General features: G+C 40.3%; 4 protein-coding genes across 4 annotated transcripts; 3 read left to right on the top strand and 1 right to left on the bottom strand.

The window, feature by feature from the left end:
* Nucleotides 1-20: 20 nt before the first annotated feature.
* On the top strand, nucleotides 21-2,343 carry DSM5745_05015 (uncharacterized protein; the record flags this gene model as incomplete). The annotated part of the gene is made up of 5 exons (XM_026747031.1): nucleotides 21-610; nucleotides 668-827; nucleotides 967-1,292; nucleotides 1,352-1,892; nucleotides 1,975-2,343. The coding sequence occupies 5 exons, from the start codon at nucleotides 21-23 to the stop codon at nucleotides 2,341-2,343; spliced, it is 1,986 nt and encodes a 661-aa protein (XP_026604511.1).
* A 400-nt stretch (nucleotides 2,344-2,743) lies between these two features.
* Nucleotides 2,744-3,524, bottom strand: DSM5745_05014 (uncharacterized protein; the record flags this gene model as incomplete). The annotated part of the gene is made up of 4 exons (XM_026747030.1): nucleotides 2,744-2,763; nucleotides 2,838-3,185; nucleotides 3,243-3,437; nucleotides 3,512-3,524. 4 exons carry the CDS (start codon nucleotides 3,522-3,524, stop codon nucleotides 2,744-2,746), a joined length of 576 nt encoding a protein of 191 aa, XP_026604510.1.
* A 7,219-nt stretch (nucleotides 3,525-10,743) lies between these two features.
* DSM5745_05013 (MFS multidrug efflux transporter) lies at nucleotides 10,744-12,428 on the top strand (the record flags this gene model as incomplete). The annotated part of the gene is made up of 2 exons (XM_026747029.1): nucleotides 10,744-10,924; nucleotides 10,984-12,428. The coding sequence occupies 2 exons, from the start codon at nucleotides 10,744-10,746 to the stop codon at nucleotides 12,426-12,428; spliced, it is 1,626 nt and encodes a 541-aa protein (XP_026604509.1).
* A 1,157-nt stretch (nucleotides 12,429-13,585) lies between these two features.
* DSM5745_05012 (uncharacterized protein) lies at nucleotides 13,586-15,487 on the top strand (the record flags this gene model as incomplete). Its single annotated transcript, XM_026747028.1, has 1 exon — nucleotides 13,586-15,487. The coding sequence occupies one exon, from the start codon at nucleotides 13,586-13,588 to the stop codon at nucleotides 15,485-15,487; it is 1,902 nt and encodes a 633-aa protein (XP_026604508.1).
* Nucleotides 15,488-15,766: the final 279 nt, after the last annotated feature.

Here is a 15,766-nt window from a genome sequence, read left to right as displayed (position 1 = left end):
CGAGAATTAGCGCTTCGGTCATGGCCTCTGCCACACCCACCCGTGCCGGACGTCTCGAGGGTAAAGTTGCTATTGTCACGGGAGCTGGATCCGGCTTCGGTCAGGGCATCGCAAAAAAGTTCGTCGAGGAGGGTGCAAAGGTCATCGTCGCCGATATCTCAGAATATAATGGCCAGGCAGTCGCAGCAGAGTTGGGCAGCAAGTTCATCTACGCGGATGTGACTCGACGCGAGAGTTGGGAGGCACTGCTCCAAGAAACACTTGACGCGTATGGCAAACTCGATATCGTGGTCAATAACGCTGGGGCAACATACCGTAACAAGCCTACTGCCGAGGTCACTGACGCCGATTTCGACCTGTGCATGAACGTCAATGTTCGGTCGATATACCTATCCACCAATGTCCTTGTGCCGTACTTCTTGGAGAGCGACCTTCCTGGATGTTTCATCCAGATTTCCTCAACTGCTGCGCTTCGTCCTCGGCCGAACCTGACTTGGTATAATGCGTCCAAGGCTGCAGTTTGCATTGCTACCAAGACCATGGCCGTTGAATATGGGCCGAAGAAAATTAGGTTCAACTGTGTTTGTCCAGTTGTGGGAAGCACTGGCATGTGAGCATTGTACCCACATTGTGTCTCCAATTTATTCAATCTGATAATGCCGTCTAGGACGCATCTCTTTCTCGGGAAGCCGGACACCGAGGAGAATAGGGCTGCGTTTGTGTCGACTATACCCTTAGGTCGCCCTTCCACGCCGACAGATGTGGCCAATACCTGTAGCTTCCTCGCTAGCGACGAGGCGGAGTTTATCACGGGAGTCGAGCTAGAGGTATGTATGCACTAGCAACCTGCTATGTTGCGCTGCTGATATCATTGTAGGTTGATGGCGGCCGCTGTGTCTGAGCCTTTTTAGTGAGGATTAAACCCGGGGATCTTTCTACCTCGTTATTCTCTAGCTATCAGTGTAGTTATTCGCAGTTAATGTGACGTACGAGGTACGCCTTCACTCTTATGATCAAAATAAATGCTCTGGGGGTTTCTGCTGGCATACTCCGTGGTACAAAGCTCCGGGACGTGGCCGCAACTGGACATTGTGCGTGGAGATTATCAGTGAAACTGGACCTAACGGCTTCGGATTTTCAACCCTCATCTTCTCCGCACAGCAATCTTCATACCCACTCAACGACAACCTATCCCACCGTCGCATCGCCCGGGAACTCAAACAACCAGGTATATCTACTCGAAGTATACTCACAAACCCAATGGCAATGTTCGACCTCCCCGACGCAAAACGGTACGCTCACAACAACCCGAGCCCAAGCCAGTCCTAGCTAGCGACTAACAACATCGCAGCGTCCGCCGAGACGACCTCCTAAACCGCACCTCCTCATCACCCTCCCCATCACCACCCCCGGAATCCATCATCCCCGACGCCCAGAAACGCCTCAGCGCCCTCCTAAACTTCGACCTGAGCGTCCCCTCAGCCCCGGAACCCGAGACCTCAGAACAAAAAAACAACGAAGACGAGGAGCAAGAATTCGAGTTCCGACTTTTCTCGTCCGCGCCGAAATCCGCACCGAAGCCATCTGGCGCTGATGGCGGGGATGGAAAGGGAGCAGAAGCAGGTGGTTCAACGACGGGACCCAGTGCACATGCACAGAAGCTACGGATCCGATTACGGTCTCCGACGCCCACGGCTGCAGGGTCTGGAGAGGGACGCTTCGTGAAGGCGTTCCGTGGGTGGAGCTACTATTTTTCTACGCCGGGGCTGTTGTCTGGGAAGGGGGCTGAGGGTGAGGGTGAGGAGGATGCGGGTGTAGCGCAGAAGCGCAGACAATTTGAGGATGTCGCTGTGAGTGGGGAGGATATGGTTAAGATGGCCGGGGTGCCTTGGGTGAGTTGTCTGCCTTGCCCTTTCTATTGTTTGGGCTCTTGATCGGTCTCAGATGGAGCGCAATGCTAACTAGTCATATTAGCCTGGCTGCCATCTCCCTTGGCGGGTAATCCATCTGAAACGCGAGCATACGAAGCTCCCGAAGGAGGAGAAGGGTGCCGCTAAGGCGACGGATGCAGTCACGTATGTTGCGGGTGAATCGGAGAGAGAGCCGTTGTCTCGCAAGAAGCCGGGCAAGAAGCGACGGATTCAATTGCGGAAGAAAGCTGCTGTCGCGGAGAGGGCAAAAGAGACTGAGGCTGAGAAGCGGAACCGTAAGAACAGGGAGAAGAAGATCAAGCGGAGGCAGAAGGCGAGAGAAGCCAAGGCTGCGGCTGGGGCTTCTGGAGGTGGTGATGGTGATGGTACTGCGGGGGCCGGCGGAGATGTCTCGGGGAGCGAGAGTGATTAGAGGGCTATCGAATTGCTTGAGTGTAGGTTATGAAATAATGATACCCCATTTTCCGTGGATTTAAGCAGGCAATTTTCATTATTCTGTCATTTTCACGGTGCAATGACATGATAAGAGATATGTACAAACATGTACACCAGCCAGCATATTCAATCCCGGCAGGAAGGAGATCATGAAACAAAAGACAACGAAGACTTGCATTTGCAAAAGAACAACAGCGCAGGGTATTTTACCAAATCAGATTAAGATAAATTGAACCATAAGATCGAAACTCGACACATTCGCGCTGGGGTATGAGGTGAGAACAATATATCAGACAGAAATCAAGTGGAACTGCAACTACGAGTGCAGCCCGCCAAAAGCTCAGGTAGATGTAAGAGTATATCAGAGCGCAACACGTTTAGTTGAGCGGCAAGACATCTATTTAGTTTCAGCTTTAGCGAAATCAGTAACCGCGTGATTGTGAGCCAACGGAGGGTAAACAAGCCACTTACTCTTTGCGGGCTCAGCAGCAGGGGCCGCAGGGGTAGCGGTGGGTTCGGCGGGTTTAGCGGGCTCCGCGGAGGCAAGCTCAGCTGCCGCAGCAGGCTTCTCGGCCGGAGTCTCGAATGGCGTCTCTGGGACCGTCGAGTCGGGGGCTATGGAGGGCTCGGACTTGGTGTTTTCAACGGGCGCAGTGGGTGCCGGAGCGCCAGCAGCAGCGGCAGCGGCGGCGGGACTCTCAGTCTTGGTTTCGGCAGGAGTCTCTTCGGGCTTCTTCTCGGGAGCGGCCGTCGCAGCTTCAGCTGGGGTAGCTGGGGTAGCGGCGGTCTCTGCGGGCTTGTCGGCTGCGGGCGCTTCGTCTGTTTCTTGTCAGAATGGCGGTCTCGAACTCAGTAGGGCGAGCGCGAACAACATACCAGGCTTAGGCGCCGCAGCGGGAGCTGGCTCTGCTGGCTTGGCTTCAGTTGCAGGAGCAGGAGCGCCTGGGGCCGCAGCCGGAGCCGCAGTGGGCTTATCTTCAGGCTTGTCTGTCGCTGGAGGCGCCTGATTCTTCTTCTTCCTCCGGAAGATGGCCTTGAAGCCTCTCTTCAGCTGGTCGAGCGCATCGGGGGCTATGGATTGCAACGAGAGCTGGGTCAGCTACCAGCCAGCGCAACAGTGGGACGAGTATCAAAGGGTTACTCACGAACACCAGGCATTTTGATCGGGGGATATATGTGGTTATGAGAGGTTGATGGGAAGGGTGTCAAGAGGGCAAGAGAGTTGCTGAGCAAGCAAGAATCACAGAACAAAGACACGGGAGACGGACTTTGGAAGGGGCAGCTCGCAGCGCCTGGACCGTTTTAAACTGGCGCCAGCAGTTCCACGTGACAGAGCACGGTCCTTGATCTGCTGCGCCCTTAATTTACCGATGATTGTCTCCTTTTCTTCTTCTGCCGCGCGCTGTTTCTCCACGCTGGGCGCCTATCTCTGCCGCACGTCATTGGGTCGTTTCAGTCATCTAGCGCTGTAAGACGCAGGCTAGACTACTTTTGAGTCTCTGTATGACTATATTTGAAGCTGGCCAGCTTCCTCTGGCGTTCCACGCGTTAGTGCTGCTCTCATTTCTGGTTGATGGCTATCTTGGCCTGTTTACCCATCTCCAGTCGTGGCTGTGCTCATCTCCAATACCCAGGCGGTCAACGGCTCGAGACAACGTCATTCGAGAAATAGATTCTTTGGATGTTCAGTGACCATGTCATGAAGCGGATTCCATGTCATGTTTCATAGAATCGAAGACTAGGATTCCCTTGCCTGTCATTGGGTTCACTTGCAGAGAATCCGGCTCAGGCCTCATACTCCTGAGACTTGAGTTTGACTAACAACGGCTGCTGGCCTAAGCTTATCCATGTGGACGCTGTGGGGTCACTGATTCGTATCAATGCCCCGATAGGATATTAGACTCGAATCATAGAGGCTAGAGTCGAATGTCAGGAGTCGTCTATCTTCCATATGCCAGTGGCAGTTGCTGCACCTTAGCTGGCAAGGACTCCAAAGCCTCCAGCGATGCCAGCACAACTTCTTACGTCTGACGCTTTGAACAACAATTGCTCAAAAATCCCAAATTACTGGCTTGCTTTTGCTTTTGAATCTAGGTACTGGGCAAGTTTCGGACTCTGGGACGAACAAGGCTCGATATCCCTGTTCTTGGGTCGCGATTCGCTAGTGACCGGGTCAGACACCCACGCAACTTACGCAAGAGCCTCGAAAATATATCGCATTGGGGGGGGGGGGGGGGGGGGGGGGGGGGGGGGTGCTAGGCTGCTAGCGGGATTGCTTTTCTACGTCACAATTGCCGTGCAACTCTCAGGCGATGAGGGCATGCTCCGACCAAGATCGCAATCCCGGAATCCATGGCGTGCGCACAATGTGATCCCGACCTAAGGCCCAATGAGCCTCAGATCTGGAATATACTTTGATAATCACGAGAAGGTAAGCTTATAAATGCTTTGATTGATTATGATATTAGGGTGTTGAAGGAGGAAAAGTTTCGGAGTTACGGATGCCTCAGGCAGAAATTGGTCATGTGAGATTGGGATGAGAATTAAGGGGTAAACAAAACATGAGATTTCTTAGGATTTAAGATAAATAAGGATATAAAAGTCTAATAGCTAGATATAAAAAAATTTAAGCTATATTTATCCCTTTTTTTTTTATATTTTATTTTCTAATTAAGTTATAAGATCTAGCCAAAGTTGGAGGTTAATTCTTTTTTTATTTTTAAAAATTAATTAAAGTTATTTAATTAAGTTTACCATAAAAATTTAAAAAATTTTTACCTTTTATTTAACACACCCCTTAATACTTAAAAAAATAAAAGCACTAATACTAGGTGTTAAAAATAGCTTTAATTTTAATAAAACCAAGTTAATAAATAAATATTTTATAACGCGGTTTACTAAGAAATTTAATAAGGTTATTTACTAGTTAATTTTTTATTTTTATTTAGTTAACTTTAATTTTTTTATTTTAATACTTCTCGCGAAGCTAGTAATAGTAAATATTAATATATTAAAGTTATATAATAAATATAAGGTTATTTAAGTTAAGTAATTATATAATTTAGGTATTATTATAAAAAAGGTGTAATTTAACCTTTAAATTAAACTTTATAATATTAAAAAGTTTTTTTTATTATATAAGGTTTTTTACTCCCTTAGTAACAGCAAGTAATTTAGCTTTAATAATAAAAATAATAACTATTTTTTACTTGCAAGTATTTTAGTTAATTAAACCTTTAAATAACTTTATAAGCTATTTATTAAAGCTGCGTTAGTTAAAATTATTACTAAAAAAAGTATTAAATATTATGGTAATAATTTTTTTAATATTAGCTAAGTATTTAATTTTTAGGTTTTTTATAATAATAAAATACTAAATAATATATTTAACCACCTTAATATAAGTTTTAATAAGCTATATTATATATTAAGTAAGTTTACTAGCTACTTTAAAGGCATTAAAGCGCGTTATTATAGTAAAATAAAAAAATAAGCTAATAAGTTATTAGTATAAAAAAATATCTTACTTTATAAATATATAATTTAAAAGCACAGGTATTAATTTTTTAATAAGTAAAAATATTTTTAATATTTTACTTAATGCCGTGAGGTTATATTTAACCTATAAATTATTAATATAAAAATCTTAAAGTAACTAGATTTTTTAATTATAATAATTATAAATAATTTTAATATTTAAAAACTATTTTACTTTACCAAGATTTTATAATTTATATATATACTTTATATATTTAATAAAGTTAGCGGCCTTTTTTTTGGCTTTAGCTAATTTTTTACTTATAATAAGTATATTATTAATAAAAAAAATAACTATAAAATACTTTATAATAAAAAGGCAAGGCTTTTTTAGCACTAGCTTAAAGCTATATTTAAAAAATATTAAAAATATTTTTTTTTATTAAATACGTGGTAATTATTTAAGACCATATAAAAGTTAATTTAATTTAAATACTTTGCTTTTAACACGCCAGGGGCCAGGTGGTATTTTAATATATATTTTTTTATTTATAAAGCTTTAAATAAAGGCGTTAATAATATTTAATTAAATAATATTAAGGTTAAAATAAGCAACAAGCACCATTATAAGTTAAAATAATTAGGTAATAAAAGTTATTACTATAATATTAGTATAGTTACTAGGTTAAAAATCTTTTTTAGCGTAAAAACGCGCTTTAAATTTATTTAAATAACTAGTAGTGTTAAATTTATATTTAAATACTTATATAAGTAGTATAATAATCTTGCCTTTTAATATAAAAATAATTTTAAAAGTATGGAGTTTTTTAAAAGTACTAAATTTAACTTTAGCAGCCTTTATAAACTAGTTCTTGTATAAATACTTTATAAGTTTTGCCTAGTTTTTTAGTTTTTTTTAAAGCTAATTTTAATAAATAACTTTGCCTAGTACCTCTTGTAATAGTCCAGGAGGCTTAAAAATTATTAAGTAAAAAAAAATATAATATTTAGTAAAGTTTTTTACTAGCTAATAAAAAAGTTTAATATAAAAAACTTTAAAAAAAGACTTTTATTTTAAGTAATTTTTATTTATAAAATTTTTTAAATTTTACTTTTAGTGCAGGCGGTTATATTAGGCCTTTTTATTTAATTTAACTTATATAATTAAAAGTTTGGGATTAGGATCCCACTCCCCTTTTTTTATATTAATTTTATATAGTTTTAGGTTAGATTTTTTAAAAAAAAGTAATATTAATATTTTTTTTTTATTATTATTTTTATTTATATTATTTTCTAGTTATAGGAGCCCTTTAGCGCTATTATTTTTAAAGTTAAGAATCTTTTTATTTTCCTTGCTTTTTACTACTTAATTAGGTATTATTAAAATAGTTTTATAGTTATTATAGGTCCAGGAGCTTTTATTAACTATAATACCTATTAAGCTTAGGCTAGTAATAAAAATAAGTAAAATTATAAGGTTTTTATTATTATATAATATTAAATTACTAGGTAAGTTAAAAATAGCTTTATTTTAAGTATTAATTTTAATATAAGGTTTATTATTTTTAACCTTTTTATTTTTACCTATTTTTATGTTATTGGGTTTGGGAGTAGGCTTATTTTAATTATTAAATTTAAAAAAATTATTTTTAAAACTAATAAAAAACAGTATATTAACTAGTTTTTTTTTTTTTTTTATTAATATATACTAGAAGTGCGTATTTTAAACCAGTTATATAAATTAAATTATTTTTATTATAGGTTCTTGCCTTGTTAAATACTATATTTTTTACTTAAATAACTAAATATTATATAGCTTTAGCGCGAGGGTTCTAGATTTTTTAAATATTATAGGCTTTTTTATATTTATAAAAATATTTAATAGCCGCTCTTGGCTTTATTTTATAAAAATTAGGGATTTTTAATTATTAGTAGGCAAGTAATTTAAACTTAAAAATATTAGCTATATTTACTAGGTAAGTATTATTTATTAATATTTAAAACTTTTAAAGCGGTACAAACTATTTATTTTTTTTATTTTTTATAGGCATGTAATTTAATATATAAATAAACACTTTTATAACTTTAAATACAAGATTTTAGGGCATATTAATAGCTAATAAAAATACTTTAGCTTTTTATAAAATAATTCCTTTTAATTATTTACTTGCGCTGTTTTATTTAGGTATATTAAAAATAATAATTTTAAAAACTAAATTCTATTATTTTTTAATAAATTTAAAGTTATTTAAAAGCTGCAATATCTTATTATTTATATAAAAAATTAAATATAAAGGCTATATTACCTAAAAATATAGGTATTAAGTAATTAAATAACACGCTGGTAATTATTTTTTTTAGCATGTAATACTATTTACCTTATTTAGGTGGTGTTATTTAGGAAATAAAAGGCATATTTTATATTATTTTAAAATACTTTAAAAGTAAGAATATTAAAATAAATCCTTTTAAAGGGTTGGGTTGCTTTAATTAATTTAATTTATAATATTTACTTAGGAAATTATAATAGTTTACATGGTATATAAAGTGGTTTTTTTTTTTACTTTTTATTAAAAAGCTAAGATATTAAATTAATTTATATACTAGTTATAAATATTAGGAGTTTAAATATTATATTAATATTAAGGTAGCCTATATATTTATATTAAATTTTTAGGCTTTTTAATAATATTTTTAAAGTTATAAAATATTAAATTTTTATTTTTATTATAATATAAGAGGCCTTAATCTCTTTATTATTATTAATATTAAATTTCTTATAATAAAGTATATATAATCTATAATATTATTTAAGTACGCAAAAGTTTATTTTTTTTAAGTTTTTAAGAGTTTTTTTATAGCTGCTAAAATATAGATTTACTAACATGGCTTTATTAAGGGATATAATAGTAATATAAAAGCTAAAAACATAGGCGTAATTTTTAAGCTTTAAAAGCCTTTTTAAGCTATTTAATTCCTTGTAAAAAACGCGGAGTATACTAAACTTTTTAATTTTATTAATAATATTATTAATAAAAATAATGTTATTTTTAAAGGTATTATAAATGTTAATTATTTTAATAAGGTTATTAGTAACATGTATAAAAAATCTAAAGTTAGTAATAATACTTTTATATAGGCCATATTATAAGCTATTAAATAATAAATAAGTAATTATTATTATAACTTTCTCCGGATCTTTAAAGTTATTTTTTTTAACCTTAATTTTAAATATTATAATATTAAATCTAGATTTTTTAAAGGTACTTAGTACTTTTTTTTTTAATAATTAAATCCTGTATATTTTTTTTTACTTTTTACAAAGTTTTTTCTTAAGGCTCCTAATTTTTTGGAGCTTTTTTAGCATTAAAATACTAGTAAAAAGTAATAAAATATAGGTAGCTATATACCAGGCATGTTAGCTTTAATTTATTATTTTTATTTTTATTATTTTTTTTAAATTTCTTGTTATTTTTAGTGTTTTTATTTTTTTTATTTACTAAGTTATTTTCTTCAAGCGTGGTAAAGGTGCTATTTATTAATTATTATTTAAATTTATTATATATAATATAAACGGCCTAAAGCATATAAAATATTTTAAACTTTTTAATAGTGTTAATAAAGTTCTTTTTTTTTTTAAAAAAAATGGCCATGTAAAGCCTTTAACTAAACTTTTTATTAATAATTATAGTGGCGTATATAAAGTTTTAAAGTATATTAATATTTTAATTACTAATAAAAATATTAAACTTTTTAGTTTTAATAAATATACCAACCCAGCAGTTATACTAATTATTAATTTACTTTTTAATAAAAAGGCCTTAGTAAATAGCTACCTTTTTTTATTTTACCTTAATTTTTATTTAGCGGGTAATATTAAATTATATATAATATTTTATAAAAAGTTAAAATATTACATGTAAATATTCTTAGCTATATAGTAGTTATTAATAAAAGCTAAATATAATTAAGGTTATATAAGCTATTATTATACTAAGCGGAGCTTTATATTTTTTTTTTTAAGTAAAATATTTTTTATAGTAATATAAAATCTACCTTATTTATTAGGTATTAAATAACTTATTTAAAATTTACCTTTTTTAAAAATATTAAAATAAAAATTTTTAAAAATAGGCCTTGGGCCAACAGGAATAGGTAATAAGTTTTTATTATTAATTAAGGGATTAATATAATCCTATATTATAAGGCTTATAACTATTAATTTAATAATTTAATACTATGGGCGCCATGTATTAGGGCTATTTAAAATTATAGTATTAAATTAGGTATTTATAAGTAAAAATTAAAGGTTTTTTATAGCGTATTATATAGTAAATAAAAAAAACTTTAAAAGTTTAAATTTAGGTAATAAATAGCTTTAAAAATAACTATATAAATAATATTTAAAAAAGTAAAGTATAAGCCGGGCTTATAACTTTTAAAGTTATAAATATTTTAGGTAAAAATTAGTTATATAAAATTAAAATAAAAATTAAGGGGTAAATAAAATATAAGATTTTTTAAAATTTAAAATAAATAAAAATATAAAAATTTAATAACTAGATATAAAAAAATTTAAGCTATATTTATTCCTTTTTTTTTTATATTTTATTTCCTAATTAGGTTGTAAGATCCGGCCAAAGTTAAAGGTTAATTCTTTTCCTATCTTCGGAAATTAGTTGGAGTTATCCGACTGAGTTTACCGCGGAGATCCAAGGGATCTCCACCTCTCGTCCGACAAAAAGAGACTCCGCAATCGGCATAGTTGAGTACCTACCCCGAGCTGGCTGATTAATCAGCGGAGAATCTCCGCAGTTGCCCTCGCATCCCCTCACGTCCCTTGTCCGCACTCGCCATCAACGACTCGGTACAGCGACCACCACTCTCACATTAGCCCAGAATGCACACGAGCCAAGCGTCGCCGCCAATCCGGGCGGAAACAGCCGGGGGCGATCCCGTATCTGAGCAGACTCCTCTTCTGGCTGGTCAGCCCCAACCGCCGGCCGATGAGGAGCCAAGTACCAAGCGATTGCTTGTGGTTATGTGCGGCATCTGGGTAGGAGTCTTCCTGGCAGCGCTTGGTATGGCTTTAACTCCCTCAAGTCATGTATTCTATCGAAGGCTAATTATGGAACTACAGACATCACCATTGTTGCTACCCTGACGGGACCGATATCTTCGTCCTTTAACTCCCTGTCTTTGTTCTCCTGGCTAGCAACAGCTTATTTGGTCTCCAATGCAGCCTGTCAGCCGCTCTCTGGTCGTTTAACCGACATATTTGGTCGGAAAGCAGGGTTGATCTTTTCCAATTTGGTGTTCGCTGCTGGTAATCTCATCTGTGGCCTTGCGCAACAACAATGGACCATAATCTTAGGACGGGTGGTTGCCGGTATCGGCGGTGGTGGTCTAACAGCTATTTCAACGTTTGTGGGATCGGATCTGATTCCTCTAAGGAAGCGAGGAGTCTGGCAGGGTATCGGTAATATCTGCTTCGGCGTCGGGAGCGGGTTAGGCGGCGTCTTTGGTGGTTGGATCAATGACACGCTGGGTTGGCGGTGGGCGTTCCTGATTCAGATACCATTCATTTTGGCGTCTGCGCTCTTGGCGGCTTTAACCGTTAAGATTCCTCCGAAGGACACACAGAAGGGCAAGCTCAAGCGCGTTGATTTCCTTGGGGCGATAACGCTAGTTACCGCGCTCGTTTTGCTTCTTCTAGGCCTCAACACGGGAGGTAACCAACTACCATGGACCCACCCTCTTGTCCTCACAAGCCTCCCACTCTCTGCTGTTGTCCTGGGCATATTCATCTATATCGAAGCGAATGTTGCGGCCGTGCCCGTGATTCCAGTCCGCCTCCTTATCGACCGCACAGTATTGTCGGCATGTCTCACGAACTGGTTTACTACGATGAATGTGTACGCACTTCTGTTCTACGTACCCGTACTATTCCAGGTTCAAGGTCTTTCCACCACGGCCTCGGGAGCGAGGTTGATACCTCAAGCTATCGGCACATCCATTGGATCACTGGGCTCCGGTGCGCTGATGCGCCACAGTGGCCGCTACAAAGTTTACAGCCACGTCACTATGTTGCTTCTGGTGGTTTCATCGGCCTTGGTCTGTACCCTGAAGCCTGATACGCCGACGGTCCTTCCCCTGCTTTACTTTTTGCTAGGGGGAATCGCTTATGGAAGCATGCTCACCATCACTCTGATCGCCCTGATCTCTGCGGTCGACCATGAACACCATGCCGTCATTACCTCAGCGTCATACGCGTTCCGTAGCACTGGCAGCTCGATCGGTATCACCATTGGCTCTTCCGTCTTCCAGAACATCCTCCGAAATGGACTCTGGTCACGCTTTGGAGACCGCGAAAATGCACAAGAGGTAATCTCACGCCTTCTTAACAGCCTTCAAGAGATCTGGAAGGTGCCCGCAGATTGGATACCTGGCGTTCTCGATGCGTACATGAACTCATTGCGCGCTACATTCATCACCTTGCTTGGGCTTGCTGTCCTCGGGGCTTTGGTCAGCCTGGGCATGCGAGAACATATCTTGCATTCGAATATAGCGCGAAGGGATGAGTAGAAGTTCGATTCGCCCGAGCTACTCGCATGCTGCCAAGTCTCGACTATCTATGCCCCTGTTGTCGTGACTATTAACATTCTCTTTGAGTTGGATCAAAAGAATCTACGGCCGTCGATGTGACAGCAGTCAATCTTCAAGCAACATTGGACGTTTGTATACAATCTTGTGGATGACATAGAACAGATGCCCAATATCTATATAAACCATAGAAGTTGAGAGGCTACTTTCAAGATAACTTGTACATAGAAAAATCCAGTTTCATACGCTCCTCCCAAGCAGGTTTTTCCGGAAACTTGGAATAGTTGACAGGACCCTGAACCTCAAGCCAGCCCTTCATCCTTCACTATAAAGTTGAGTAACCGTGACGTGCCCTGAGTGTCAGCTCTGATTGGCGGGCTTATACTTGCCCATCACTCTAGGATTAGCGCCTCTAAGAGCCGGCCCGCCATCCGGCCACTGAGAACAATGGAAATCGGGGCATTGTCGCCTCAGCCTTCAGGCCGCCACGATTTGTCGAACGATCTCGCCGACTCGCCGCTGGTAACCGTGACCTCAGCGCCTCCTGGCCTTGCATTTACAGGAAAGTTTTACCAAACATATCTGCAGCACCTACGACACATGGCATAGCCTTTTGACCATTCCTTCGCCTCGATCTTATCCAGATTTACAGCCTTATTTCGAGGACAGCCGGAGTGGCATCCGGCCGCCATCCAGAGAGGATCCAGAACAAAAGACAATTCACCGATCCAACTCACCGCTCCTCAGCTCCCCTGGTCTGACCACCAGATCGTTGACACGAGCTGCATCGCATCGCTAGCGATCTGCGCCACGGTTACTTGGATAGGTTGCATGGTGTTCTGTGGTTAGCTGATGACCTGCTCGGGCCACAATCTGGACCACTCCGCGCACTTGACGTCTTTTGCTTTTTCCTCTCCCCCCTTTGCTGCTGTATATTTTAGACTTTGCAATCGCACTGGCTGCGGATTGTTTTCTCTAACTTTCTTATTTCTCCGCAACGAGATCTCGTCCACGTGCTGGAGCCCCGTGGCCAAATTCCAATATTTAGGATTGGACATTTTGGCGAAGACTACTACTAGATCTCGGCAACTTTTAGCTCTCATCCTCTTTCCCGTCCGAACGATATCATAACGTCGTCGATGGCCGTGGGATTCGTACCGAGTACTATTCCCCCAGCCGGGATCAGCAATATTGGGTCGAAGAGCATGCAAGTTTGTGAAATGGACATTGATGAAGAACCGGGGGAAAGGTCGATGGATACTTCAGCACAATCCGTATCGGAGTCGTCGAAACATGAGAATGCTTCATTTTCAGCCCGGCGAAAACGATTATTGATTTCAACGGACAGCGAATTTGTCGACAATATTCCTCCATCCCTGATACAGCATCCCGGCATTGAGGTCAGATTCATCACCGACGAGCCATTCGCCCTCCTCTCCGGCACGAACAAGGTTCCCCATTATATGGACACAGTGGATAGTAAGACATTCGAGAAGGAAATTGGCGCCCGGCGATGGCTGAAGGCAAAAGCCGCGGAGCTCTGCGAGTGGGCGGATTTGTTGCTCGTCGCCCCGGTCGATGCGGGAACATTGGGATCCATGCTGTCGGGCCTCACCACTACTCTGACGCTGGCGTTGTTGCGGGGCTGGATGTCTACGAAACCCGTCCTTCTCATTCCGGGGATGACTGTGTCAGAGTGGGAACACCCGTTGACTGAGAGGCAGCTACAGGAAGTCCGGCGGTTTTGGGCATGGGTTGACATTGTATCACCTATTTTGTGGAAATATAATGCGCCAGAAGAGCTCACTCAGCTACCATGGACCGGATTGAAAGAACTACATGAAATGATTGAGAAAAACCTTACAATTTCATTATCACGGGATACTACAGATCCTGCCCAACCTACCGAATCCGCTGTATTGCAAGTCGATGCCAGCTTAGAAAAGACCACAGCTGCGAAAGTCGCATCTATCCAGCCCGAAACACTGTCCAAGCCTACTACGGTGGAGAAGAAAGGGCCGCCGTCATTGCCCTTAGAATTATGGTTCAATATATTCGAAGACCAGCTCAACGATTGGGAGATTGCCAAAGCAGTTGGCATCCCAACGAAACTCGCCGTCCCCAAAGAATGGCAAAGCCATCTCTTGAAGATGTCAGCACCCGCGTCTTTGGAGTACACGATCCTTCGCGGCTCCTTCGCCGCAATCAAGAAGCGAATCGACAGCCTGCCACGCTGGAAACCCCTATCGGACCTAGCATGCCACCTCATCTTCAAGTTCTCCCGAACCGACATCCTCTCCCACCTCGTCGAGAATCATCTTGACCTCCTCTGGACAACCTCCCGCCTCACCAACATCCCCTACCGCGCCTCAGCAATCTACGGCAACCCCAAGATCCTGACATGGTGGCGAGACGCCCCCGCCCTCCCCAACAAAGAATACATCGCAGACGCAATGGACGGAGCGTCCCGCGCCGGCTTCGTCGACGTCCTAGAATGGTGGCGCACCTCGGGTCTAGAACTCCGGTATACCGAGCGAGCCCTCGAGTCCGCCAGCGCTGAAGGCCGCGTCAATGTCCTCGCCTGGTGGAAAACCGCCGCAGCAACAGCCCCTCGTTCCCGACCGATCCCGCTTAAAGTTGGAAAATCTGTTCTCCTCGCCGCCCAGTCTGGCCGGACAGCTTCGCTCGCCTGGTGGGACGCATCAGGGATTCCGTATACACACGCCGAATCCGTTGCGCGCATCGCCAGCACACACGGACACGTCCACGTTCTCGATGCGTGGTACAAGTTGAAAGGGGCCAAGATGATCTTCGACTGCCAGGTTCTCGTTGGGCCGACTAAGAACGGTCATGATAATGTTCTTGAGTGGTGGCGGCGCAGTGGTCTCCGCGTTGAGTTTAAGACGTGCGATATTGAGGAGGCTCTTGAGGACGCGGACCCGGTCTCTGGTGCCGAGGAGCGGGTGAGGAAATGGTGGGCTCGTAATGGGCTCAACCTGGGTGTTGGGACGAGTGAGTGGATGAAGACGAAGGTGCTATAGAGCGGCCTGGTCTTCCATGGATATTGTTCGATTATGATTGCTATGATGGCTGTGTTTATAATACCCACCTTTGTCGGCGTTGATACATTACTTTCTACCGTCCATCATTGTTTGCACATATGGAGTCGAGGGTACTATTTTGGGTCTATGAGAGCATATTGGATCAGTTTGTATATTCGCATCATAGCATTTCCATCGTAAATTTTACTGATTGACTAGAAAATTGGTATCAGCATAATGTTTCCGCCTCTCTGTGGGCAACTCCAGATCACTCGCTGG

The sequence above is a fragment of the Aspergillus mulundensis genome (assembly GCF_003369625.1).
Source record: "Aspergillus mulundensis strain DSM 5745 chromosome Unknown scaffold_4, whole genome shotgun sequence".
Classification (NCBI taxonomy): domain Eukaryota; kingdom Fungi; phylum Ascomycota; class Eurotiomycetes; order Eurotiales; family Aspergillaceae; genus Aspergillus; species Aspergillus mulundensis.
The sequence above is the reverse complement of the archived record's forward strand: the minus strand, read 5'-3'. Positions and strand labels throughout refer to the sequence as shown.